General features: G+C 48.0%; 6 protein-coding genes across 6 annotated transcripts; 3 read left to right on the top strand and 3 right to left on the bottom strand.

Annotated features, from left to right (window-relative positions):
• Window positions 1–2,664: 2,664 nt before the first annotated feature.
• Window positions 2,665–4,557, bottom strand: CTRU02_209507 (uncharacterized protein; the record flags this gene model as incomplete). The annotated part of the gene is made up of 1 exon (XM_036733493.1): window positions 2,665–4,557. One exon carries the CDS (start codon window positions 4,555–4,557, stop codon window positions 2,665–2,667), a length of 1,893 nt encoding a protein of 630 aa, XP_036574763.1.
• Window positions 4,558–5,951: 1,394 nt separating this feature from the next.
• CTRU02_209506 (ankyrin repeat protein) lies at window positions 5,952–10,132 on the bottom strand (the record flags this gene model as incomplete). Its single annotated transcript, XM_070205281.1, has 8 exons — window positions 5,952–6,497; window positions 6,551–6,934; window positions 7,008–7,249; window positions 7,310–7,876; window positions 7,929–8,082; window positions 8,136–9,310; window positions 9,366–9,498; window positions 9,554–10,132. 8 exons carry the CDS (start codon window positions 10,130–10,132, stop codon window positions 5,952–5,954), a joined length of 3,780 nt encoding a protein of 1,259 aa, XP_070060929.1.
• A 2,289-nt stretch (window positions 10,133–12,421) lies between these two features.
• On the top strand, window positions 12,422–14,911 carry CTRU02_209505 (uncharacterized protein; the record flags this gene model as incomplete). Its single annotated transcript, XM_070205280.1, has 1 exon — window positions 12,422–14,911. The coding sequence occupies one exon, from the start codon at window positions 12,422–12,424 to the stop codon at window positions 14,909–14,911; it is 2,490 nt and encodes an 829-aa protein (XP_070060928.1).
• Window positions 14,912–14,952: 41 nt separating this feature from the next.
• On the top strand, window positions 14,953–18,768 carry CTRU02_209504 (uncharacterized protein; the record flags this gene model as incomplete). Its single annotated transcript, XM_070205279.1, has 1 exon — window positions 14,953–18,768. The coding sequence occupies one exon, from the start codon at window positions 14,953–14,955 to the stop codon at window positions 18,766–18,768; it is 3,816 nt and encodes a 1,271-aa protein (XP_070060927.1).
• Window positions 18,769–19,114: 346 nt separating this feature from the next.
• Window positions 19,115–20,399, top strand: CTRU02_209503 (uncharacterized protein; the record flags this gene model as incomplete). Its single annotated transcript, XM_070205278.1, has 2 exons — window positions 19,115–19,812; window positions 19,880–20,399. 2 exons carry the CDS (start codon window positions 19,115–19,117, stop codon window positions 20,397–20,399), a joined length of 1,218 nt encoding a protein of 405 aa, XP_070060926.1.
• A 758-nt stretch (window positions 20,400–21,157) lies between these two features.
• On the bottom strand, window positions 21,158–21,793 carry CTRU02_209502 (secreted in xylem 6; the record flags this gene model as incomplete). The annotated part of the gene is made up of 1 exon (XM_036733490.1): window positions 21,158–21,793. The coding sequence occupies one exon, from the start codon at window positions 21,791–21,793 to the stop codon at window positions 21,158–21,160; it is 636 nt and encodes a 211-aa protein (XP_036574760.1).
• Window positions 21,794–24,265: the final 2,472 nt, after the last annotated feature.

Here is a 24,265-nt window from a genome sequence, read left to right as displayed (position 1 = left end):
GTCCAGTTGGCATTGGCTTTTATTAATACGTATTGGGCTTTCTTTGATGTCTTTGATCTGCATCATAATTTTGCATGAAACGTTGTTGGTCTACAGTGTCCGTATTACAATCTCGGGATAAATGTTTGCTTCCGATAATCAAACCTTACTTCAGCTCATAATCTTTTACAAACGTACTCCATTTTGTTTGTATCGACATAAGAAAGTTCTCCTATCCAGATTCCCAGAGAATTGAAAAGAAAAATAATATTTGATTCGTCGATGAGAGACTAAACAAGGCTGGCCAGTTACCCATATGAGGGAACAGGGTTATTCAGATACGCTTTTTTCATGGCCTAAAGAGACCGGGAACCGTGATGATTGGGCAAAGTCTTTTTATGGCAAAGTATCAAAAGACATTGATTAAATCTCTCATGCCACATCGCAACACTACCGGCATCATAAGAACTCAAGGCAGTTGGGTCTGACAACGCAAGTGCAGATGAAATCAAAATCACCCAACGCGTAGTGCGAAAATAAACCTGAATTGTCTGATACCTGCGTAGACATGTTGTAAGTCATATCACTTGCAATATAAAGGCATGAATGGCAGATAACGATGCATCAGCCCGGAGACATATTGTTATAATCGATGTGTTCATATAATGCTGACTCTAAACTAGATGACTGCGAAGGATCTACCACCTGGGTATTCACGTAGCTGATACTTTTGACATGCCTGCGAGCAGTTCTTGGGTCATAGCCACGGGTTCTACTACGATAGCTTCACATATGAATAGTTCGAAATTTTATATCTCCAATTGACGACCCAACGACTCTAGAAAGGTATTTAAAAGGCCTGATTTAACAGGGAAAGTTGTAACAGCTGTTGCACTAATATTTTGTAACATGGGCATAGCTCTGAGGACAGCAATATCTGTCTATAAGTAGTCTCTGTACACGTTAAGCTGTTGCCCACGCAGTACAAAGAATGGCCTCCACGTGGGCTTTGCACCTGTAAGGCCAGCAAACCGCCTCCACCCCTGACACAAAATGAACTGGCCATCATAAGGGAGACGGGAAGGCGTCCCATTACTTACTAACCTTTAAAATCAAGATTGGGGTGCAGAGAAGTAAAACGATTGGGTCTCAGTCAAAGGACATGCAATAGCTACGTGTGAGTAAACTTTTGATAGACAAATGGAGCATCCATTAAAAACATGTTCCAGTGGGAATTATTCATCAAAGACCCCCAATATAGATTTCATATAACGTTATGTTTCAAATCGAATCCAGATACAAAGTGAGAAACTGGCTATTTTAAAGGGAAAAGCTTCAGCGCGCCGTCTTATCTTCAAATGTGCATTATTTAATGCTAATGCTGAAACTTGTGAGAAGCAACTTGGGCATGTTATGCCAATGTTTTGTTTGAATTCTGTCGAAGTGTTGTAAATGATAACTATGCTTCTCTTGAAAGCTGCCAGGATTAAATGGTTGATGCCTTGCTGAGCCCGAGAAGCATGTTCAAGTAACTGTCTTTGGACCCAGTAATCATTGAGTAGCTCAAAAGTGGAAGTAACTTCCGACCTGCCTTGACGCTGTAGGCGTGTCTCGCTCATTGGTAACTCATTTCTTCGTGAACCGTTGCGTTGTGAAAATAATGCAAGCAGTACTGAAGGTCTCGTTTCTGCAAAAGCCTTATGAATGGACGATGGTTCTTTCAAGCAAGTAAACATACAAAGCAGAATAACCATGCGTAAGCAGGTTAATGAGATGTAATGGCGAGGGAGTGAGTGTCCAAAAGAGTTGTTCCTACTCATTGACGCCTGAAGTATAATTGATCATCCTGTTGTATCCCCAATTCATTTAGCTGCAAGCTTGTATTTCCATATCTTGGCCATAACAATAGCTCCTAATGTTTGGATAGTCTGATCTCGGGGTAGTGGCTTCGTAGCCGCCGAAGCTGCTGGCTGCCGACCATCGGGCCTTGCGAGGGTAGGTAAGGTAGGCGCTCAAGTGCCGCCGTGACGGGTAAGCAGGAGAAGTCAAACTCCACCACCCACTTCAACGCCCCCTTCTACAGCTTCTAGATCATATATAAGACTTTTCATCACATCTGAGTAGAATTCCTGTTGAAACACCCGGACGGGTATCCCTCTGATATTAAAAGTTAGCAAAAGCACCCTGACCTTTCAGTGAAGCGTACTAGATAACGCATGGTTGGCAAAGCTCCTTCTTCGATCATCTTAGTTTCCTAGATTTCGATAAGCTTGATAATAATGCATGAGAGTTGTAAAGTGCGCTGCAGCGCCTTGAATAATTTGCCGTGGGTCATTACGTTTAGAAGGGTACCCTAAATTTTCCTGGAACAAGCACAAGAATGTGGGCAATGTCGTACTTAGCTACGTTTACAAGTTGTTCCACTCGAGGCAGCAAAAGCTACTGTAATCATAACAGCGAAGTAGCTTACCTCTTTGTTGCTTCTTTTTGGAAACATTGACCTTGCTGAACATTCTATCTGCGCTAGTTGATTTCTTCTATTCTCAAACTCTCATATGAATGGATAAGTTTGTATAAAGTGGAAAGAAATGTTAAAAAATGCTATGTAATCTTGTTGCTGAATATACGCAGTTATGTTCTCATACAGCCACACCTTGACTTTTTCAGAACCCGGGTTTCCCGTATTTACATCTTCATTCTCAACGCCAGAATCTTACCAACATCCGGAGTTCCTAAGCCTGTAACAGCATCCCAGCCTTTTGCTGCTGGCCAACTGGCATTTGGTACCAGTTTGGCTCCGAACTGAGGCGGAAACTTTTGAGTCCCGAATGCAGTGGTGCCTGTGCAGCCAACAGATGCGCCAACTGTCACATCATTCATAGCTTGCAAACCACCACTGTAGAGCCAAGGGTTTATAAATCCCATCGGGGGTTTGCCCGCCTGTATGAGCGCCGCATTAACCATTCCCATCATGCCCGCCCAAATTGGCGCCGCAGCACTCGTGCCTTGAAAACCGCCTAACTGGCCTCCGGAGACGAACGTAGCGTTGAAGCTCTGAGCGCTAACGTCAGGGAAACCTCTGCCTGATGCATTAAACAGGCCCTGGAACTGGTTGCCGATGGTGCCCGTAACATATGGTGGCACAGCTTGGTCTTGATATGCCGGCCTAGCAAACTTGTCCGAGAACCCACCACTCGAAAAGTCACTCGCGCGCTCTGGAGCGACGCCCTTGACACCGCCGACGCCAGTAACAAATGGGCAAGACGCTGGGAACACGGCGTTGAAACGTGTACTATTGGTGCCATCGTTCGTAACGCACGTGTTACCGGGTCCGGAGTCACCCGACGCAGCAAACATTGTAACGCCCCTGGCACCGAGAGCGCCAAACTGGTTGCAAACTTGTTGGACGTAGCCATCTGGAAGCGACTGTTCGTTCTCGCCAAAGCTAGTAGTGATTGTATGCGGTAGCTTGTCGTCCGGCAACTTGAGCATCGCATCAAGCCAAATCAGCCAGGGTTCGGTCGTGTCTCCAGGAGTGCCTCCCAGCTCTAGCTGAATGGGACCATCTCCGGCTACAGCAGTAACGATGTTGGGAACCGGATTAGACAGCGCAGCGGTGTATTGGACGTCGAAGTTCAGCTCGGCGTTTGAAAACTGATTCTGTTCTTGGCTTGTGACTCCTCCGTTGATACTGAGAAAGGAGAAGTTGACACCTGTTGATGGAGGATCAATGTTCTGGGCGAAGAGAGCAAAGTCTGCGAACTTTGCCACCTGATTCTGCGACGCGTATACACCCAGTCCCCGTGCTTGGCTGACCGAGATGTTTTGAGGGACGTTGTAAAGAGCTCTGATACAATTGGGAGTGACAGTTCGGTTACAAGTTGCATCGACTTGCGCCCGTGAAATAGGAGCAAGAGGAACCACTGCTGCCGCGGACCTCCACAGAGGCTCAGCAGTCACACCTGAGAAAGACCTCTTGTGCTTGCGAAGCTCCTCGATGATAGCCTTGTCGTTATTCGAAGATGAAGCCGGCTCTTGGTGCATCATTGGGTGAGAGCAGAATCTCGTCGTTGGAGTGATAAGCGAAATCTTGTTCATCAAATCTCCGGGAAGCGAGTATTGAAGAGTTCTCAAAACTTCTTTTCCACTGTTGATATTTCGGAACCAAGAAAATTCCGCATCCAGCATTCTGTTAGCGTTTTCTACCGTTGTCGTAAGTCGGATCCAGTGATTGTCGTCAACGATGTCTGACGGATTTGCGTTCCCTTGCTTGACTAGCCAGTCTACTATCATGTCGCGGGATCCATCATCAGGTTTGAGAAGAGCTTGAGCCTCTTCTCTTGACAGATGTCTGCCGTAGGAATCATGCCCGGGAGTCGATACGCTGTAGAGGGCCCACTCGACATGAAGGCTCCTGTCTATGGCGATGGACAGTTGGAACTTATGGTCAGGATCTGCAGGACGGGCTAGTGTCCATTCTGCTGGCAAATCCTTGATGTATTCCACTTGTACTGATCCAAGCTGGGCCGCCTCAGCGAGGCAAACAACCAAGAACGATATTAATGATGATACCAGCATCTTCGAGGGATTGCGCCAGCACGGAACTCGGACGAAAGAGAAATGCCTGTGGTAAGCACGGGAAAATCCAATAATCGCTAAACAACCGAATGAAAGAATATCAGACCAAAGACATCAATTATACAAATGGGATAAAGGGCCACAATTAAGTATGCTACTGCGCCAGGTTGTTTTGGTCGGAGTGTACGTCGCGCGAGCGTTTGAAAAAGGCATTTGGAATCTGACTCGCATTTTCGAGAAAACTCAAAAGTTAGCCCGGACGTTACCGCCTGCATGGATCTAACTTGACTGAAAGCCCAACATCTCGCCTACGGTGCCAATCCGATCTAAGCATGCCGTTTTAGGAGCTTGTTTACCGGGGAATTCGCAATCGCATACGAACGCGAGCCAATAAACTATGATTACTTAACTCGGCCAAGGTGATCTTCCGCAAATACCTCAAGCGGACCCGGCTTGAAGCCGTAAGCTTAAGACCGGTCTCCAGAATTTAAGGCTTACCCCGGCAGCATGCGCGATGTTAGAGACGGAGGTAATGCAAACGGGTTATTTTCCCCGATCGAAACACCCGATAACCTCGCCAGCTGGATAGAAATCGTTTGTCAACCTGGTAATTAACTGAACCATCATCTGGCCAGTACGGAGTAGCGAACACATCTCATACGGCTACGCTTCTCCTAACGGAACATTTTGACAAAAATGCTTCCATTTCTGAGGCGTTCATGAACTGCGGGCGCAAGCCTGATGGCACCTGAATCAGCGCAGTGATGGCTCTGGTTGTTGCATGAATAACATGTGCAGGCCTGCCTAGCTCCGTGCATTCACAGCCTCATTGAGGGGAATCACACGGAAATAGAGTGAACTGTATTGAAATTTGGATCTTAGTTCACGGTTCACAACCAGAAGCAACGAACATGTTTGTTCCGCTCTTAATCTTAAAAATTGACTGCGACGAATCTCGTTGTAATTCTTCCAGACACATGAGATCGGCTGTAGTACACTTGAATCAATCATCAATCTGATCATTGGTCTTTCATCCTCTCTTGTCACCTTTCACTGTCAATGGGTCCACGTAATCGCGGTGCTGAATGAGGTCTACACTGCAGTTTCACCAGGTTGCGCCTGGGGCAATCCCTGTGGTGATGAGCCCTGAAACCTTTTCAGATCAAGCTTGGAACGCGTCGTCACAAAGCAGCAAACAAGCACCGCCTGAACAGTCTAGTAACAAGCATTTCTGCTGCCCAACAATGTTGCCTAAAGACCCGGTGTTTGGCTTGGCAGTGATTCGTGTCCAAGTCTAGTCCTCGTTTTGTTTGTTTCCAAAAAGAAGATAAAGTCCGTATTTCTAATAAGACTATTTCAGTCGTAAACTGACTTGATTCATCAAGTAAAGTTACTCATGAGCCCCTCATCCCTGTACTGCCCTTGTTACGATTGACCTCTGGAATGCGATACTCACTCCCCCTTTCTTTCCTGACCGTTGCCCAGAAATCATAGCCGCGATCCTTTATTCTCGTTTTCATCTCTTCCTTCTCTTGCCTGTCGATTCTCTTCCTTCTGTTCACTCTCTTTTCTTCCGGCACGATCTTCTTCACACCAGCCCACATGAACATGAAAACAGTCTTGCCCCCTCTATATCCACTTCGTACCACACCTTGCACGCGGGTACTAAATGCGGACACAAGGGCAGCCACGATTAAGAACACGGATAAAGGTAACGATATGGCACCTATGAATCCGATCGAAGGAAGCTGCTCATCCCATTCAACCGTGTTCATGCCAAAAAGGCTGGTGAAGAACGATAACGGCAGGAATATGACAGTGAAGGTCGTGAAAATCATTACAGAAAGGTTCTGTGAGGATGCAAGCTCTGTTTGAAGGCGCGACCAGCGAACTTCGTCAACTTGAGCCTGGCGTTGAACCATTTCGAGAAGTTTCTCATACTGCAGAGTGTTAACAAGCAAAAACTACCACAAGTTCTAGGCATGAAACCTACGTCATTGCGTGTCGTATCGACTCTCTTCAACATTTCCGTCGTCTGGCTCTTGTACTCATCCAACTTGCGCAGTGCCTCCTCGAGATACAAAACTCCGTTTTGCGTGAGTTCTTTCAGATCGTCGCTTTCAAATATGGACTTCATATTGTTGACCACCATTTCTTGGCCTTCAAACAATCTTTCAATTGACCTGAGCTCATCCTCCATGTCACGAAGCTCCATGAGCGCAGATGTATTTTCACGATTTTCGCGCTCAGCTTCCTGGAGTTCTCGCCTATGGCGTTTCTTGATGGAGTCAGGGCGATTGCTGTCATCCGAGTCGACATCGACGTCTTTGAATGTTTGCATGCGAAAGCGTTTGAGCGATGAAGTCATGCGTTCAGTCTAGATAGCCAAGTGAAGATATCTCCAGGTTAGATTCCAAGATTCCAAGAAGCATATTCATGGGGGAGCGTACGAGCATGCTTATCGCCTCCTCAAATATTCGGAAAATCTCCAGATCAGGATGCGAAGTCCTGTCCAGGAGAACAGTGATGGCATGCAGCACGATAAAAGCTGCCAGATCAAGCGCGTTTTCGCAGCGTCCTGTCAGGTCGCCGTTCAGTTCATTATAGACACTGTTTCTCAAATCCGCTTGCTGAAACAGTGGTCCTTCTTTCGGTTTGGACTCCCTCTTCGAGAAGAAGGTGGTTAAGGTTTCTGCCGTCGAACGTCAGCATTGCTTACCTCATTGAAAACACAAAATGACAGAAAACTTACGCGTATCGATAGCCCACAGCCAAAGTTGGTCGACCATAAGGACCTTGCCATCTTTGATAACTTTGTCCAAATCTTCCTCTACCCCTTCGCTGTCGCTTGCTTCATCCTCGAGCAGCCCTGTACTAGACGGTGTCAGCTTGTCTGTCGGGCTCCAGGCGGAGCTTGCCGTTCGTCTCCGATTCAAAGCTGACGGTTCACGATCATCGCCACTCGAAGATTGATCCTTTGTCAGCTTGTATAGCATTTGGTCGTCATCCCGAGCCCATGTATCTCTGAGTGACGGATAATCATATTGGTCTAGTGTTCGGCGGTAATTGAGTGGGGGATCGTAGCCAATGTATTCCCAAATCATCCGCAACTCAGCTGACTCCAGGTCTGCAACGTCCCGAGGGACAGGACGCGCACGGCCATGTTGCATGCGACGCAGAATAAAGTTCCTTCTTTGCAAGATGTCGATGTACCTATCGAAATGCAAGAAAGGAAGATAAAGATACAAGTAGGACGAGGAGGGGCCGGTAGCAGGACTAACACGGCCGGAAAGATTAGGCGATGGGTGAGGAGATGGTGCTGCGAGCGTATCAGTATGAGAATTTTGACTAGTCCCTGAGTTCATTTCTACCTGAGCCAGCTGGAATCAAGCTACATGCCGGCTTGACAAATGATGCTTGTGATTGAGAATGTCTTCCAATGACGTGTTTCGATGTCCAGTTATCGTAATTGAAGAGTTTGATGAAGCTTGGGTCATGCGGGTTGGCAATAACACTGAAGATGTCCTACAGCATGTCAACGATTAAACGTGAGCATGAGGGAATGCAAGATTACTGACTTTTACCCATGATGGATTTGTAAAAGGGGTATGAATCCACATGAACTTCCTCGCTAAGGGATTAGGCCTTGAGAACCCTGCTGTCGCGTCATCTAGCGGCGATGCTCTAGATGGCTGATCTTGGTGTCCAGTAAACGGGCCCGAATGAGTTTTCTCAGTGTTCACCTCATCAAGACTGTGCCGGCCAGCGGCCTTAGGCGATAGCTCTAGATCTGTGGGATCTGATCTAGTGCTTTCGGCATTGCTGCTTTGGCTGGGTGGCCGACTGAAACTTGGCGTCGAGAGCGCTGGTACCGTAAGTGATGCCATGCGACGCACCATCTCAGTAGGCATCGACCTGGTGTTGTCTGGCATTGGTGATCGCGTCACAACAATTGGTGGTGAGCCTTTGCTTTCGGAATCAGAAGTCCTCGACAATCTTTCTGATTTTGAATCTATATGTCCCGCTTCTTGTTGTGGGCCTTGATATCCTAGCGTCAAGCCCAGTCCACTGCTAGTCCTTTGTAAGTCATCGTGTATCTGTTGTGACAACTCCGGATCGGATCGCATTGGGAGGGTTGTTTTCCTCAGGCGCTCTTCCAGACACCGGTGAGGACCCTTCTCCAAAAACTCTTGAAGATGCGGCTTGGTGAAATATAATCGTATGTCCGAGTCTATCTCGGCATCAGGATCATCGTAAAACCCGATGATTTCAACCTTGACATGCTCTTTGAGACGTAACGGAGTGTGAATATGTTGAGAGCTAAGCTCGGTAGCCTTCTTAACAGCTGCAGCGAGTTCCCTTAGGTAAGTGTTCATCGTTTCGGTATTACCTTTCCCAAAAGAAGCGCAATCCGAATGATTACTGTCGAGAGAAAATACTCGCTCTTGCCTCACATCGACTAATGAGGACTTGATGGAGGCTATCGGGGCTCCAAACCGGACTTCCTTTGCTGTACCGCGACTCTTGGATCCGGACCCCGAAAGCTGAGAGTCAATGGTCTCGTAAAAGGTCCATATCCGAAGCTCGCTGGCAATCGTCGCAAATTCATCATGCATCTTGAGCATGGGCTTGTGCCCGAGACGCAGCTCGTCAGAGATAGAGCGCGGTAGAGGCCGCTGCAGGTGAAGAAGACGTTGGATGCTGTCTTTCAGATTGTTTTTTGAGAGATAACTCGAGCCGCGGTGAGGAGTGGCTGGACGGACAAAAGTTAGAACTCATTTGCATGCAGGTTTGTTATTCACACTAACCAAAGAATGTGATGCCATGGCAGTTGTACATGAATGGCTTATAGCGAGAGTTTTGAGTAGCTTTGAGGAGGGCCAACTCAACAACCAAGCCTCCAACACTATGGGCGATGAAGAATAAGGGTCGGGATCGTTGCTAGAGCATATGTCAGAGCCTTTGCCTCTCCAAGGTCAAGGTTGTTATTCCGCACCTTGCCGTCCCTCACATTCCAGACCTGCTCAATCAAGTCTTGTGCAAGTTCTTCCAGAGTAAGGCCTTCAATCATCTCTCGATGCCGGTACAATAGTACTCTGGCTTCGCTCACTTCCTTCCTTATACCTTGCCTCACCCATAGATGGGCGGCTTTAGGGAGGTGACGATTAATGGTCGGCGACAAAATAGTGGCTCCAGCGAGTTCTTTCACTGCAGTCAGTGGCACGTCGCCGGTAGAGTGCTCAAAGTATCCATCTGGTAGTGGGTCGCGGGCCCAAGTCTCAACGGGATCAGCGCCCGGGCACGGCACACAAACAATATCAACGGAAGTCTCATTGTATCCGAGTCCATCGACGTCGCCGTCAATATGTGCAAAGCCAGGTCGGGGGTCCCAAGGAAGTAACCTGGTGTATCCTCCAGGAGCGTTTGATGTCTCGGTATGCGCTTCTTCCGACCGGCGATTGACGGATGAAGACCGCGAGCGACCATGATCTTTGGTGTGCTTTTGAGCGGCCGCAACTCTTTCATCGACGACAGCGACGTCAGTTTCACGCGTTAAAGTCTTCGATTCTGCCATTCTCGTTTAGGTTTTTCTGCAGCTCAAAGTTCACCCCGACACTCTGCGTAGAAATCAGAGGGAACAAGGAGATTGAAATCCTTTTGAAGACGCGTCTACTGCAGGTCAGACCTACGCGAAGATGTCCAAGGCTGGCAAAATGACCCCTACCATTTCGGCCTTCGGCTCTGCAAGGCGTCAGCCCGCCATCTGCGCTTATGCAAATCAGCCCACCAGGGCGACCGATCCCAATAGCTTGGCTTGTCACACACTACCTATAATAAGGAGCCGGCTGAGTTGCACCAAGAACACTATCGGCCGACTCACAGCCTTGTAATGCAATTGCCCTGCGTGGACTGTCTCGTACAGAATGCGATTAAGAGAAGTCGCTTTTGGAGTTTTCACATTCCTTGCATATTCATCAGTATCGCGCTGGGCCTGTACTGAGTATAATGAAGCAAGTCTTCTGATTCGAATTCAAGTACTCTAGTCGTATGAGATGTTCCCTGATTATTGCGCCGCTCTGAAAGTTTCTGTATTGATGGATACCTAAGCCGTTGAATGAGACCAAAAATCATAAACGACTAGGATTCTGAAGGAATATTGGTTGCCTCTATTGGTGTGGCACGAGGTGACCTGCAGGCGGGATCAGCACCGCTAGCTCATCTTGAGCACTAACGTCCCACACCCACTTCTGGGCACCCCCCACATTTGGGCACCCCATTTACACCAAAAACGCCGTTTTTCGAAATTCTATATTAAACTAACTACTATACTTACTAAGAAAAGAAAATATATATAAACTATGTTAAGTATAATTATAGCCATCTAATTTTTTATAAAGGTTTAAATATAATAATAGTTATAATATAGAAGTTTAAAACTAAAAGCTTTAAAATGTTAGTAGATACTAGTAACTTACTAGTATTCCTTAACATTAGAAAAATATATTTTCGCTCATATATACTTATTTAAAAAATCTAGGAAATTAATATTTATACTTATTAAAAGTATATAATTATATCTAAAAGAGATTTAAAAGTATTACTTTAGTAAATATAGTATAATTAAGGGTTAAAATTCTATAATAGAAACTTTTCTTAAGGGAAATTTTAAAATATTATTCTAAGCTTAAAGAATTTTTTACTAAGTATAAGAATATATAAATCTACTATATCTTACTTAAAAATTCTAATCATATTAGTTAAATATCTCTACCTATTTTATATATTAAGATATAGGCTAGGTAAATTAGTATTATAAATGTTAAACCTTGAATTTATAATACTTATTATCAATAATACTAGTATATAGCTACTTAAGTATTATAATTAAGTCTTAATCTATTTAACATATATTTATTCTCTTTAATAAGTAAAGTATTTAGTTTAATATAGAATTTCGAAAAACGGCGTTTTTGGTGTAAATGGGGTGCCCAAATGTGGGGGGTGCCCAGAAGTGGGTGTGGGACGTTACCGCCAGTCACCTGGACAGGGTAGTTTGGATGACTATGACAGCGCAACAACATAGTTGCCTGGCCTTGCGTCTTGACTGACAGAACTATGACATAAGGTAAGGTACTAGATGGCAATTTGAAACTTCCAGCTATCTTTGGCAATATCTTTTTTAAAGCTTGCTTTTTCAGAACGAAGGACAGGTCTCTTCGATAGTACATAAGGTATCTGACTGAATACCATATTCTTCCGCGACTTTTGAAGTACCTATAGGCTTAGAAAGATGATGATTTTATATGTAGAGGCGGTTCAGACAACACCGGTAACGTTAACAAACCATACTTAACGACTCTGAAGTGACGATCTCGCAGTATAGCGGAAATGCATGGCCCTATATTGCACGGATCTTACGTTCAAAGCTCTCTCGAGGCTCACCTGGCCACTGTCACAGTTCTATGAACAGTCATCAGGGGCACGTGATATCTCACGTGCTGGCCGTACCCGTATAAGAGACGCCCTCGACAGCATCATCGTCAGTAGACCAACTCAATAGAGGACCAACTGCTTATACCTACGTTTATCAATTCATCGTTGTTTATTGCCTTGTGACCGTTTGTTTGACTTCTGCACTATTCTATTTACATCTCTATTCTTATCACGGTTCCGACCTCTGCCTGTTGTAGCCACGTGCTAGCAGGAAGAACTGTGACAAGTGGTAGCACAACTTAATCTCGATCAATTTTTTCTCTCGATTCAACCGCGATACATCGCGGAGAATCTCGAGGGAAACACCCTACGAGCCTACTCGCTCAAAATCACAACCCATACCTCGACGTAGCCAACGTAGACTTACACGATGAGTTACGCAAATAACCCGAGGTTAAACAACGGTCATCGCGAGACAGCGAGACGTCTCCTACGATATTGGGAGACATATCCCGATGATCCCAAAACAACAAGAATTTCAGACTCCTTCCGAGCATATACGAGTGTTATAGCGTTCATCGCGTGGAATACGAATATCGGCCGAATCGACGTCAGATACGACGATAGAACCTGGACTCAGGCAACGCAACTCGAAGACAGCTGGAGGATAGAGAATTACGACTATAACGAGGCGGTAAATAGCATCGCCAGGGCGATTATCTACGCCCGAGAACTCCAGGACCTTCAAGGACAATTCGGAGAACCAAGCTCGGAAGAGTCAGACATCACGAAAAGCAAGCAACCCGTGAGAGACAACGAAACCACCGAACCAGCGCCAATAACGCCGCCAACACAGCTTCAACAGCAAGAGCAACAACCTCCTGGGGCACCACTCAAGCACGGCCAATACGAGGGGAATCACGAGGACCCCCAAAAGCCACAGTCAGCGGTATCGGATACAACCGCAAGCCAACCTCAACAAACTTTTCAGCAAGCGGGACCGTCAAATCAACAACAATATACGAAACCGCTGCAAGCCGAGGTTATTCCTCCAAAAACGGAGGCACGAGTCATGGGGACCCCATCGGAGGGAACGCAATTTATACCGAGCCAGGGATGGAATCCTCAACAGCAATATATGCCCCCCGGCACAGGAGGATACCTTCCCCCTCAGGGGCAGATGCCATACCCAATGGCAACGGGATTTCCATCCTTCCAGACTCCACCGCCCCCTCAAATGCAGCAGCAGTTCGAGGCAATGCTAATAAACGCGTTCGGAAGGCTGTTGGGCACGGCAACGCCGGGATCGGAACTACCGAACCCAGGGAGGAGATTCGCAGCCATAACGAACATTCAGCAACGATACGGAGTATTCTGGCCCGACGCCGACAGCAAGTACGGCAGGGAGCCCATATTCCACGACCGAGAGACACCATGCTACCGAGACGTAGACCTATGGCTCTCGGCGATCGAAGCCAAGATCGTTGATCCTCACGCTCGAGACGAGGTCTTCAGAGAATGGCAGAGCCTACTTAGAGGCAAAGCACTCAGCTGGTGGGAATATCACCTCGGGCCCGTGGAAAGGAACCAGTACAAGGCCCAGGGATGGTTCGGCCTGCAGAAGGGACTGAGAGCCCGCTTCGGGCCAACCCAGATAGAAGCAATCCAATGGGTAGTATCCAACAAGTTCACCGTAGAAAAGATCGGTAGCAACAAGGATATCCGATTATTCGCCCAAGACTGCTTCAAATATGGCAGAGCATGGTTGGGATCGTCAACGCCCCAGCAGCAACTACTCACGATATTCTACAACGCTCTGGACCCATCTCTGCAACGATTTCTCCACGAACCAACGCTTAATGATACGGTTGAGAGCTATCTCAGACTCGCCGAGGAAAAACGCGGAGTTATTCGAAGATACCTGCAGACCCCAATCGAGGTTCTTCACACAACCGCCCCAGACAGTGAGGATAACGCTCTATGGGGAGAACCACGCCCAGCCTGGAACAACAGGAACCAAGAGAAACGCGATTTTCCCCAGCTACAACGTGACCAGCCCCAATGGCAACAAAAGAAAACGCAACCTAACTGGAAACAACAAAACTGGAAAGACCGCAAACCCTGGAACGCACAGCAGAAGTTCCCGAACTCAAGGCGATTCGCCCGGTATAACCGTCCGGGTCAACCGCCTAACGACGCTAAGTTCGTGTGGGAAGACGAATCGGACGAGGACATGATCAATCACCTCGTCGATCACGGGTATATCCTCGAAGACGTCGTAGAAGTTCCAGCGGCACAACCACAAGAGGAAGAGGTAGCCCATACAGGATGGACTAGTGACGTTGCCTTCCGCGCCCACGAGGCGACCACTCCCAAGGCAGAGATCCCTCCCCCATCTCCTCAAATACAAGAGGAAGTAACGGTAGTCACGACGGCGTATCAAACAGAGCCCCAGACGGAGCCGCCTAGCGACTTCGCTGGAGTAGCCGTGAAAAACCACGAAATCAGAGAGTTGCCGAAGTTAGCACCAGGCCAAATCATCGACGCTCAGACGAAACCGAATAAGCGTGGCATGCCCTCGAAAAGAACACACCTTCGACTCCACGTCAAAGCCGACGACAATAGCGAACCAGACGAGGTGTGTATCGACACAGGAGCCTCAACCATACTAGTTGAAAAGTCCTGGGTCACACGATTCGCCCGCAAATCGTCTTTTCGAGCGATCGAACCAAGGAAAATGAACGCCGTAGATTCCACCTTCCAGGTCACAGAAGAAGTAACATTTGACTTCTACGTCCCTGGTAAAATAGGCGAGACAGACGTGAACGCACACGTTATTGTCACAGCAGGGGTTGTCAACATGCTCGGAGCAAACCTATTGCTCGGCACCCCTTCTGTGAGGAACACGGTCTCGTCGTAGACTTCAACAAGTCTGTTGTTAAGTTTCGATCCGTATTTAATATGGAGGCGCCCGTTGAGTATCGACGGCAGACGCCACCCGCCAGGCGCGTGGACAACGCCTACGCAGTAACAATTCCACGGAAGAGTCAAGTCTTCGTCCCGGGACGATACAGCCCTCTGCCAAGGGATAGTAACGACGGGAGCGAGACCTGGCACTTCCACCCAACACATGAGGCAGCGATCTACAGTACGGTAGATCTCGCGACCCCAGCGCTATTTCTCATCCATAATAAAGGAAATTCAGAAATGCGAATCCCCAAAGGCCACCGTATCGGTCACCTCACGAAACAACCACCAGGGGACACGAGTATCCTGCTCAGCGACCTCGAAGCTGAAAATAAGCAGGACAACGCAATATTCAACATAACTAACGAGGAAAGCACCCCAGAAGGAAGCACCAAACCATGGATAGACGAGATACCAGACTACGGAATCTCTAAACCAGACGACGTGCCAGTGATTCTCAGCAAGCACGGCGTCGAGATATGTGACTTCGACAAGGAATTCGCGCAACAACTGCGGAAAATCCTCGACAGGTACGATATCTATCACAACAAGGGTATCATACCACTCCCCGACGAGGAACGTATGCGAATCGACCTCGTCGACGGATGGCAGAACCAAAAAACCAACATAAAGGTTTATCCACTCGGTCTCGAAGACCTCGCGGTTTTAGACGAAACCTACGGCCAACTTCACACCGAGGGAAAGATGGATTGGGCTGACGGCAAGCCAATCCCGATTGCCTGTCCTCTTTTCATCGTATGGCGACAAACGGAGACCGCGAGAAAACCCAGAGTGGTCGCGGACTTACGCCCACTCAACCGTCTAGCGGTCCCAGACGTTTACCCCTTGCCAGACCAAGACGACATCATGAACGCGATTCGTGGCAAGAAAAGAATTACCCTCTTCGACGCCACCGGGTTCTTTCACCAGTTGCCTATCCACTCGAAGCACCGTAACAGGATGGCAGTGATAAGTCCCCGTGGTATCGAGATCTCGAACGTAGTGCTCATGGGATTCAAGAACTCGCCGGCTTACGCCCAACGATTCATGGATCGCATCTTCCAGGACCATAAACACTTCGTTCGCGCGTACATCGACGATATCGTGATCTTCAGCGATACCGACGAAAACCACCTTAAGCATGTTGAAACAGTCCTCAACATAATCAACAACAACAGGCTCAACATAGCAGCGAAAAAGTCATTCGCTGGTTTCCCTTCCGTGAAACTTCTCGGCCATATCGTGGACGGACAAGGGATACGCAGAACGGACGATCGAATCGCTGCATTTAAGAATCTCAGGTTCCCAAAAAACCTTAGCGATCTCGAGAAATACCTCGGAATGGCAGGATGGCTTCGAAAAGACATTCCATGGTACGACGTGATCGCAGCCCCCCTTAACGAAAGGAAAACCGAGCTAGCCGCGATCCTACGCAAGGAGGACCAGTTGCCAACAGGCCTCAATAGGGCTGTAAGAACTAAACGGTTCCAACGTACGACTTTCGAGCCAACGCTAGAAGAAACGGAAGCATGGGAAACGTTACAAAAGAATCTCTGCGACCAGGTCGTGAGATACCACCATAACCCAGAAAAACCCTTATTCTTTAAGATCGACGCTTGCAAGGGAGGATTCGGGCTTATGGTGTTCCAGATGGATATTACCTGGGACGGCGTAGGAATTCCCGGAAAAGACATCCCACAAAAGCATATCCAACCAGTGCTGTTTCTCTCAAAAGTAACATCCCCAACAGAGAAGCGATACTTCGCGACCGAGGCGGAGGTAGCAGCAGTGGTGTGGGCAGTAAGGAAACTTAGGAAACTGGTGCAATCAAACAGGAACCCAGTACAGATCCTTACGGACCACGCAGCCACAAAGGGAATTCTCACCCACACGTCGTTGAGAACGATGGATCTCAACAAAGCAAACCTTCGGTTGGCGAGTGCCGCCAACTACCTCTCTCAATTCAACCTCAACGTCACCCACGTCCCAGGGAAACTCAACGTTGTACCCGACGCTCTCTCGCGTCTACCGTTGCTGGTGGCAACAGGTAGAGCAGACCCGTTCGAAGAAAGCGACGTACTCGCAGATATTCACGACGATGAGAATATCGCAGCTTTCAACTCAGAGGACGACGAACGGTTGGGAGAACCAGGAGGGTTCACGATTGGGATAGGCGAAGACTTCGCCAAAACCATCGTTGAAAATTACGAAGCCGACCCAAAGTACGGAAAACTGATCCAGCAACTCAAGAGACAACAAGAGAGTGGCGATGAGTGGTGGTCACCTAAGGAGGCAGACGACGAGGAAAATCGCGCTCGGAACGAGAGGCGCACGCCGATTCGTCGTCGAATCTCCCCGTGGCAACTATCAGAGACAGGCTTCCTATTCCACCGTGCGTATGATGGGACAAAAAGGCTGTGTATCCCACGCAAAGCCGTCGTGGAAGTTCTCAGCCTTGCCCACGATCAAAAGCACCATTTCGGCGTAGACCGCATGCTAGCAGAGCTAGCCAGCTTCCAGATACGAAACAAGCGATCGGTAGTAAAGCGATATATCGCCTACTGCCCGAGATGTAAGGAAAACCAAGTCGACCGGCAAAGACCACCAGGCACCCTGCAGCCGATTCCAGTCGTGGGAATCCCCTTCGATACCGTAACAATCGACTTCGTTACCGATTTACCGAAAGTAGAAGCACGAGGGAGTCCGTGGGCACTACCTGGATTCGAGTGGTTTGATACGCTTGCGCCCACAACGGACAAATTCTCGAAGAAAGTTATACTTCTACCAGGCCACACCACGTACGGAGCCAAGGAGTGGGCAATAGTCCTTATTAGGGCCTTCCAACTGGCTGACTGGGGACTTCCACGTCGTATCATCAGCGACAGAGACCCCAAGTTCATCTCAGCCGTCTGGACCGCGATATTCCGCACTCTCGGAGTGAAACTGCTCTTGTCGACAGCCTACCACCCACAGACTGACGGCCAGAGCGAGAGAACAAACCAAACAGCGGAAATTGCAATCCGATTCCAACTTTCAGAGTACCCGGAAACCCCATGGCCAGAGGTTCTCCCAGCGCTGCAACACAACCTCAACAACTCGTACACCGCAACGATCGGGAGATCTCCCAATGAGGTCGTATACGGATTCAAGCCTCGAAGCACTCTCGACGTCATCGCGGAAAAAGACGCTCCAACCGAGTCTATCGACGTCATAAGAAAGATATACCAGGACGAGGCAGCGGCTTTGATCGATATAGCGAACTCGCTGAGAAAGGAACGCTACGACAAAAAGCACTCAGACGTCAGATTCTCCGTTGGCGACGAGGTTTGGATAAGACTAGGGAAGGGCTTCCACTTACCTGGCCAACGCCATAACAAGTGGACGTCACGACGTATGGGCCCCTTTCGAATCGTTCGAATTGTGAGCCCAACAGCTTACGAAGTCGACCTCCCGGCCCATTGGCGAATTTTTCCAATCCTATCGGTAGCGCAGCTATACAAGCCAGCCCAGGGAGACGACCCATTCAACCGTGAACAACAGCCGCCCCAACCTATCGAGGTTGACGGCAGCGAAGAATGGGAAATCGACCACATTGTAAGCCGCAGAATCAACCGGAGAAAACGCGAGCCAAGGATCGAATATCTCGTTCGCTGGAAGGGATTTACCGCAAGGTTCGACACCTGGGAGCTTCGCGAATCGCTTGAGACCAACGCAGCAGAGCTCGTCAACGAGTATGAGGCGAGATATCCCGTCGACGCGGAGGTTACACCAACCTACCGCTCCAAGCGACGCCAACAACGAAACAACTAGAACAATGTCGCTATTCTGCGACAAAACAGCTGATTCCTAATAAAGCGATATCAGCGAGATTATTCCCTTTGTTAACGTAATGGAATTTCGCACAAAACACTCGTTCCTTCCCTTCTTAGGCACTTGCCTCATAGGCAGCGAAAAACTCTGCCTTTTCACTTTCACCACCACCACCACAAAAAGTGAACTTTTCCTACTATATAAATCCCACTTCCACCCACACAACAGAAAATCAACAAATCTCCCACTTCATAACACATCACAAACCCCTTCTATTCTCATCAAGACTTTCAACTTACCACTACTACACGTCCCAATTGCGAGATTCGACATCAAGAACGCGAAGATGTCTTCCCAACGCACTCGCCAAGACACCGACGAGATCGCCGAAACCCCCACCGGCTCCGTCGCAGCCCCCGGAAGCGACGTAGGCAACAACGAGACCCAGACCGACGACGAGAACCTCGGAGACAACTTCGGCCTGGCCGACGAGGAACTTCACGTCGTCAGCGAGAGCGCCGCCGAGGAAATCACCGTGGCCGCCACTGAACACACTGGTGACCAGCAGGACACCACCATGTTCGACGCCGACGAGGCTAACAAGGCCCACGAAGCCCACGCCGAACCTACCGAGACGGTCGAGGAAGACCAGCCCAAGAAGACCAGCAAGGGCAAGGCCAAGAAGAAGGCCAAGAAGAGCAACCCCGAGCCAGTTGACGAGTCCAGCGAGGAGGAGGAGTCCGACGCCTCAGCCGTCGAGGCCACTCCCGCCCCCAAGGCTAAGAAGGCCAAGGCTGGCAAGAAGTCCGGCACCCCCAAGAAGAAGAAGCGTGCCGCTACCAAGGTCGATAGCACCCAGGTCCGAGACGCTAAAAAGCGCGCCCAGGACGCGTTCGCCTTCTACCCGGACGATATGTTGCTCGAGGAGATCGAGGCTTGTCTCGACAACTTCACCGGCCCAGCCACCCCCTCCTCCAACCTGTTCATTCGTCGCGTTCAGGACGCTTGCAAACGCGCCTACACCGCGTACAACAACAACGCCTCGTACACGGAACACTTGCCGTCCCGCGCCCAGGTTCTCGCAACCGTCTTTTATACTGGCGACGGTCAGGTCAACGGTACCATCGCGGGCCACCTCATTGCTGTTCACCGAGCCGACCTCCTCTGTTCCCCCGCTCGTGAATATCAGCTACATGACCGCCACCGATACAACCGCTCGCAAGCAACTCAAGAATATGGAAAAGGCGCTTCAGGCTTTCGAAGGTGACGTTCACGGAATGAACGAGACGGTCACCAAGAATGTGAAGAAAATCGTTGACGGCGTCAACGAGGAGATCATCCCTCGCCTCAACGAACTCGACGAGAAAGCCCAGTCCACCGTCGACGTCGCGAGCGTCAACGATCGCCTCAAAGCACTCGAAGCGACTGCTGCCAGCAAGGAAATGATCGCCGCAGAGGTCAACCGCGTCATCGCTACCAAGGATGACGAAATTGCAGCCCTCCGCGGTAAGATCGTGGAACTGCGCGAAGCTGTTGCCAAGTTGCAGAAGGGCGACAAGCGCGTCGCCACCGAGAACATCGCAGGCCCGGCTAAGCAGAGCCGCTTTAGTAACATGCTGGACCGCGATTAGGATAGGATTTCATCGTCAGGGTCGTGATTCTTCGCGATAGATGGGTAATGGAAGGGACAAATTCATGTAATTAGTTTTCATTTTTACTGTCGATCGGGACGATCGTCTTTTTTTGGGAGGGGCACCTGTCACAGTTCTATGAACAGTCATCAGGGGCACGTGATATCTCACGTGCTGGCCGTACCCGTATAAGAGACGCCCTCGACAGCATCATCGTCAGTAGACCAACTCAATAGAGGACCAACTGCTTATACCTACGTTTATCAATTCATCGTTGTTTATTGCCTTGTGACCGTTTGTTTGACTTCTGCACTATTCTATTTACATCTCTATTCTTATCACGGTTCCGACCTCTGCCTGTTGTAGCCACGTGCTAGCAGGAAGAACTGTGACAGCCACGCTGCTTTAAGGGCGAGGAAGTGGGTGAGCTAGGCCACAAAGTGGTTCAACCAGGGTAAGTTAGGAAAGCAGGGTGAGCAAAGCTGGATTTGTCGATTGTGAAGTGGTTGAAGAGCCTTCCTGGAAATTACACGAGTATAAACTAAGTATCTTATCGGTTTTAAATACTAACTAGTTAGAATTATCTCACAAAATTATCAATCTCGGGTTTTTTGAAACGCCTCCCTAGCTTTTTAGTATACATTTAGAGCTATAACATCCATTAACTTGATTACCAAAGCCACGAAATATTATTTAAATTTGGTGCACCAGAAGAAAGAACACAAACTATATGCTTGCTAGTATAATATTATCTTATATTAATAGATTAGTAATTCATACTTACCACGCATGAACTGATTATTAGCGAAATTCCAGACGTCACTATCAAAGAAAGATGTTGATCCCCTAATTCCCTTATCTATATTACCAGGTTCTCTAAGGTATGTAATCTTGCCGACTTGGATAGGGTGCTTATTTATATCATAAACAATTGTTCCTACGTTATGAAATCTCCCTTTCTTTTCACTTATCGAAGTACAGCCTTCCTTATTCCCATTTGGGTCTGACTTCCATCTTATAAGCGTGGCGATCGGATGGCATTCAGCAAAAGTTCTTCCATCGCTTAATCGGCGCTGCACGCAGACCTCATCAGAGAAACAGTAAATCTCCCTCCTCTCCCCAGCTTGACCTGGAGGTCCGTTACAAAAGCGGCTCACGATGTCGGAGGTAAAACAGATAGAGCGGTCGAACGTCTGCCCAGGTGGGCATGGTGGATTGGAGCGGGCGTCTCGAGGGCGAATAGTTGCGAAGCTTGTATTGAGGGGTTCTGGCTGTGCCGGGGTGACATCCACATTGCTTAGCGAGAACTTGGTGGTAGAATCTTCAACTTGAGAGAGAGGGATAGCTATACAACTAGCGGGAAGGACTGCCGCAATAATAAGAGAAGGCCTCATTTTAAAGGTAGATAAAATTTGTTTGAGTAATAGGTATAATATTAAAAGATCCTGTGTTAAAGATCAATAGGTTATAAGAAATGATGTAATATATATATTTTTAAATGCTGTCCTGATCTAGGCTTTACTAGTCATATAATTTAGTTAGATTCTAGTGAAAAAAAAGTTTTTTGAGCTTACGCGTCTAATCTTAATTTAGTAGAAAAAGTTAACAACTTATAGCTATCACTAACAAAGTCAATATAAGCTTTCCGAGATACTCATAATAGCTAGCACATAGTAAACTTAAATAAAACTTTACTTATCCTATTAACTATGAATTAGTAATATATATTTAGCCTGCGGGATACTAGCTAATAAGATATAGATACTATAACTTCTACTCGAATAGTAAGTATTATTTTAGTTAGTATTAAGAGAAATATAGATCGTTAAATTAGCTAGTTTATATCTATTACTAATTCGTAGTTAATAAGATAGCCTCTATGTTACGGTCAGCTATCCGACAGTAGGGTCTGCTAACAGAAGTTAGGGATTGACGCTAGTAAACAGTATTGTCGTGTCGTAAGTCTGGTTCGTAGGTCGTAGGCTGTAACGGCCAGCTATCTGACAGTAGGGTTCTGCTAACAGAAGGTGCAGTAAGAGACTAACACTGGTTCGTAGGGGTCGTTCTGGTAGATCGTAGGGTTAGGGTAAGGTGATCAGTCTTACACTATAGTAACGAGGTTCTTAGTATTCACAATACTGAGAGGTAAGCTGAAAGTCATTCGAGGATGAATCACAAGTTGATTGCTGAAGAACCATCTAGAGGGCTTGAGCAGATGCTCAAGTCCTGGTCTATATACAAGTCCCGTTTCCCAATGTCTTGGAGAGTCTATAGAGTCGCTCGTCGACTCTATCGACTCTCTTCTGATTGGTCCTTTACAGGAGTCTACAGAGTCGCTCGTCGACTCTGTCGACTCTGTCCTGATTGGTCGATTGTCACGTGACTTGTAACATAGTTCTTCCTTGCCGAGAGGTTTACCCTTGTTCCCGTGATCCTACGTACATATGTCGAAAACATCAACAACAGCGAGAACGAAATTTTTGAAAATCGGAGCAAAAACGGCCCCAAATACGCGTGCTCGCGGCCACAGAGCCCCCTTCGATGCAATGCCATCCTCGGCCTTGATTCTACGTCCCAAAGGGGCCCAAGATGGCCGCAGAGCACGCCCCGACTACAATGAAAAACTTGAGAGCAAGCCGCAAAATACGACATATCAATAGACAACACTGTTACCACCACCACAGGCGAGCCACAAGCCGCTACACGAAGCACTAAGACTACGCCCAAACAATCAACTTCAACACAACAGCCGCCGACAGGTTTTAGGTCACCTGTCACCCCCGACAAAGTTTGCAACGTCCCACAACGACGAAGATGAGTCCGACAGAACAGTATCACCTTCCGCACGGAGAAAGCACCAGGCATTAGGCATGCTACGATCGATGCCACACAATACTACAGACCACAGACAGACTGGTCCCCTGTCGCCCCTTTTGCGAAGAAGGATTGGTGTCCCTTCAACGCGCGACAATGTCTGCGGAATCTGTGCGGGAGCTCTCATACCTAGTAATCGAACATGTCGGAGTCAGTAGAGCATTATGCTTCGTGGAAGACCCTTAGGCCAATGTAGTAGAGGGCAATAGTGGTCAACAGGCAAGAAACAAGAGGCCACATAGGAACCCGGCAGGAGGCAACAAAGAATTTACAGATGCAACTGAGAAAACGGCACATACAAGTCCGGGAGGATACGGACAAAACAAAGAGACAAAGCTAAGCGCTAGGGGGAGACTGTAGGTACAAAGAACCAGATACGGTGCTACTAGCACCAACTAAACCGAAGCAGGAGGACGCAAAACAAGCATTCTAGAGAGCAACACAAAAGCGAGAAAGCAGACAGGAGAGCAACACACTTCTTCAACAGAGGGCACAAACACACAGAATAGAGAACATAGTGGGGAGCTTGGGGATAGCTGGCCCTGATGCAACATCAAGGCGAAGTGGGGCGTCGCTGTTTATTGTCGACGCTTCGGCTACCTGCCAAACCCCGCTTTCCGGGCATAGCTGCTGGCATAAGAGCGGCTTCATAACCGAGTAGGAATAAATCAATCAATCAATCTACGTACATATGTCCTGTCGTAGCCGCCCGACCCAGTGGGTCTGTTAAGTACATCTGACGGGTCGTAACATAGGCTGTATCGTAGATCGGTAGTCAGAGGCTAAGGTAATCAATCTTAGGCTTAACAAGTATTCGTAGTAAAGGTAAGCTGAAAGTATCCTGAGGATAAATATAAAGTTAATTGCTAAAAAGCTATAGAAGTCTGACTATAAGTCGAGCTTAGTGTTACGGCCAGCTAACTGACAGTGGGTTTGTGTTAACAGTAAGCCAGGGATTGAGAGTAGTAACAGTCGTTCCGTGGTCCTGGTCG

Source organism: Colletotrichum truncatum (assembly GCF_014235925.2).
Source record: "Colletotrichum truncatum strain CMES1059 chromosome Unknown Contig_0006, whole genome shotgun sequence".
NCBI classification, from domain to species: Eukaryota; Fungi; Ascomycota; class Sordariomycetes; order Glomerellales; family Glomerellaceae; genus Colletotrichum; species Colletotrichum truncatum.
The sequence above is the reverse complement of the archived record's forward strand: the minus strand, read 5'-3'. Positions and strand labels throughout refer to the sequence as shown.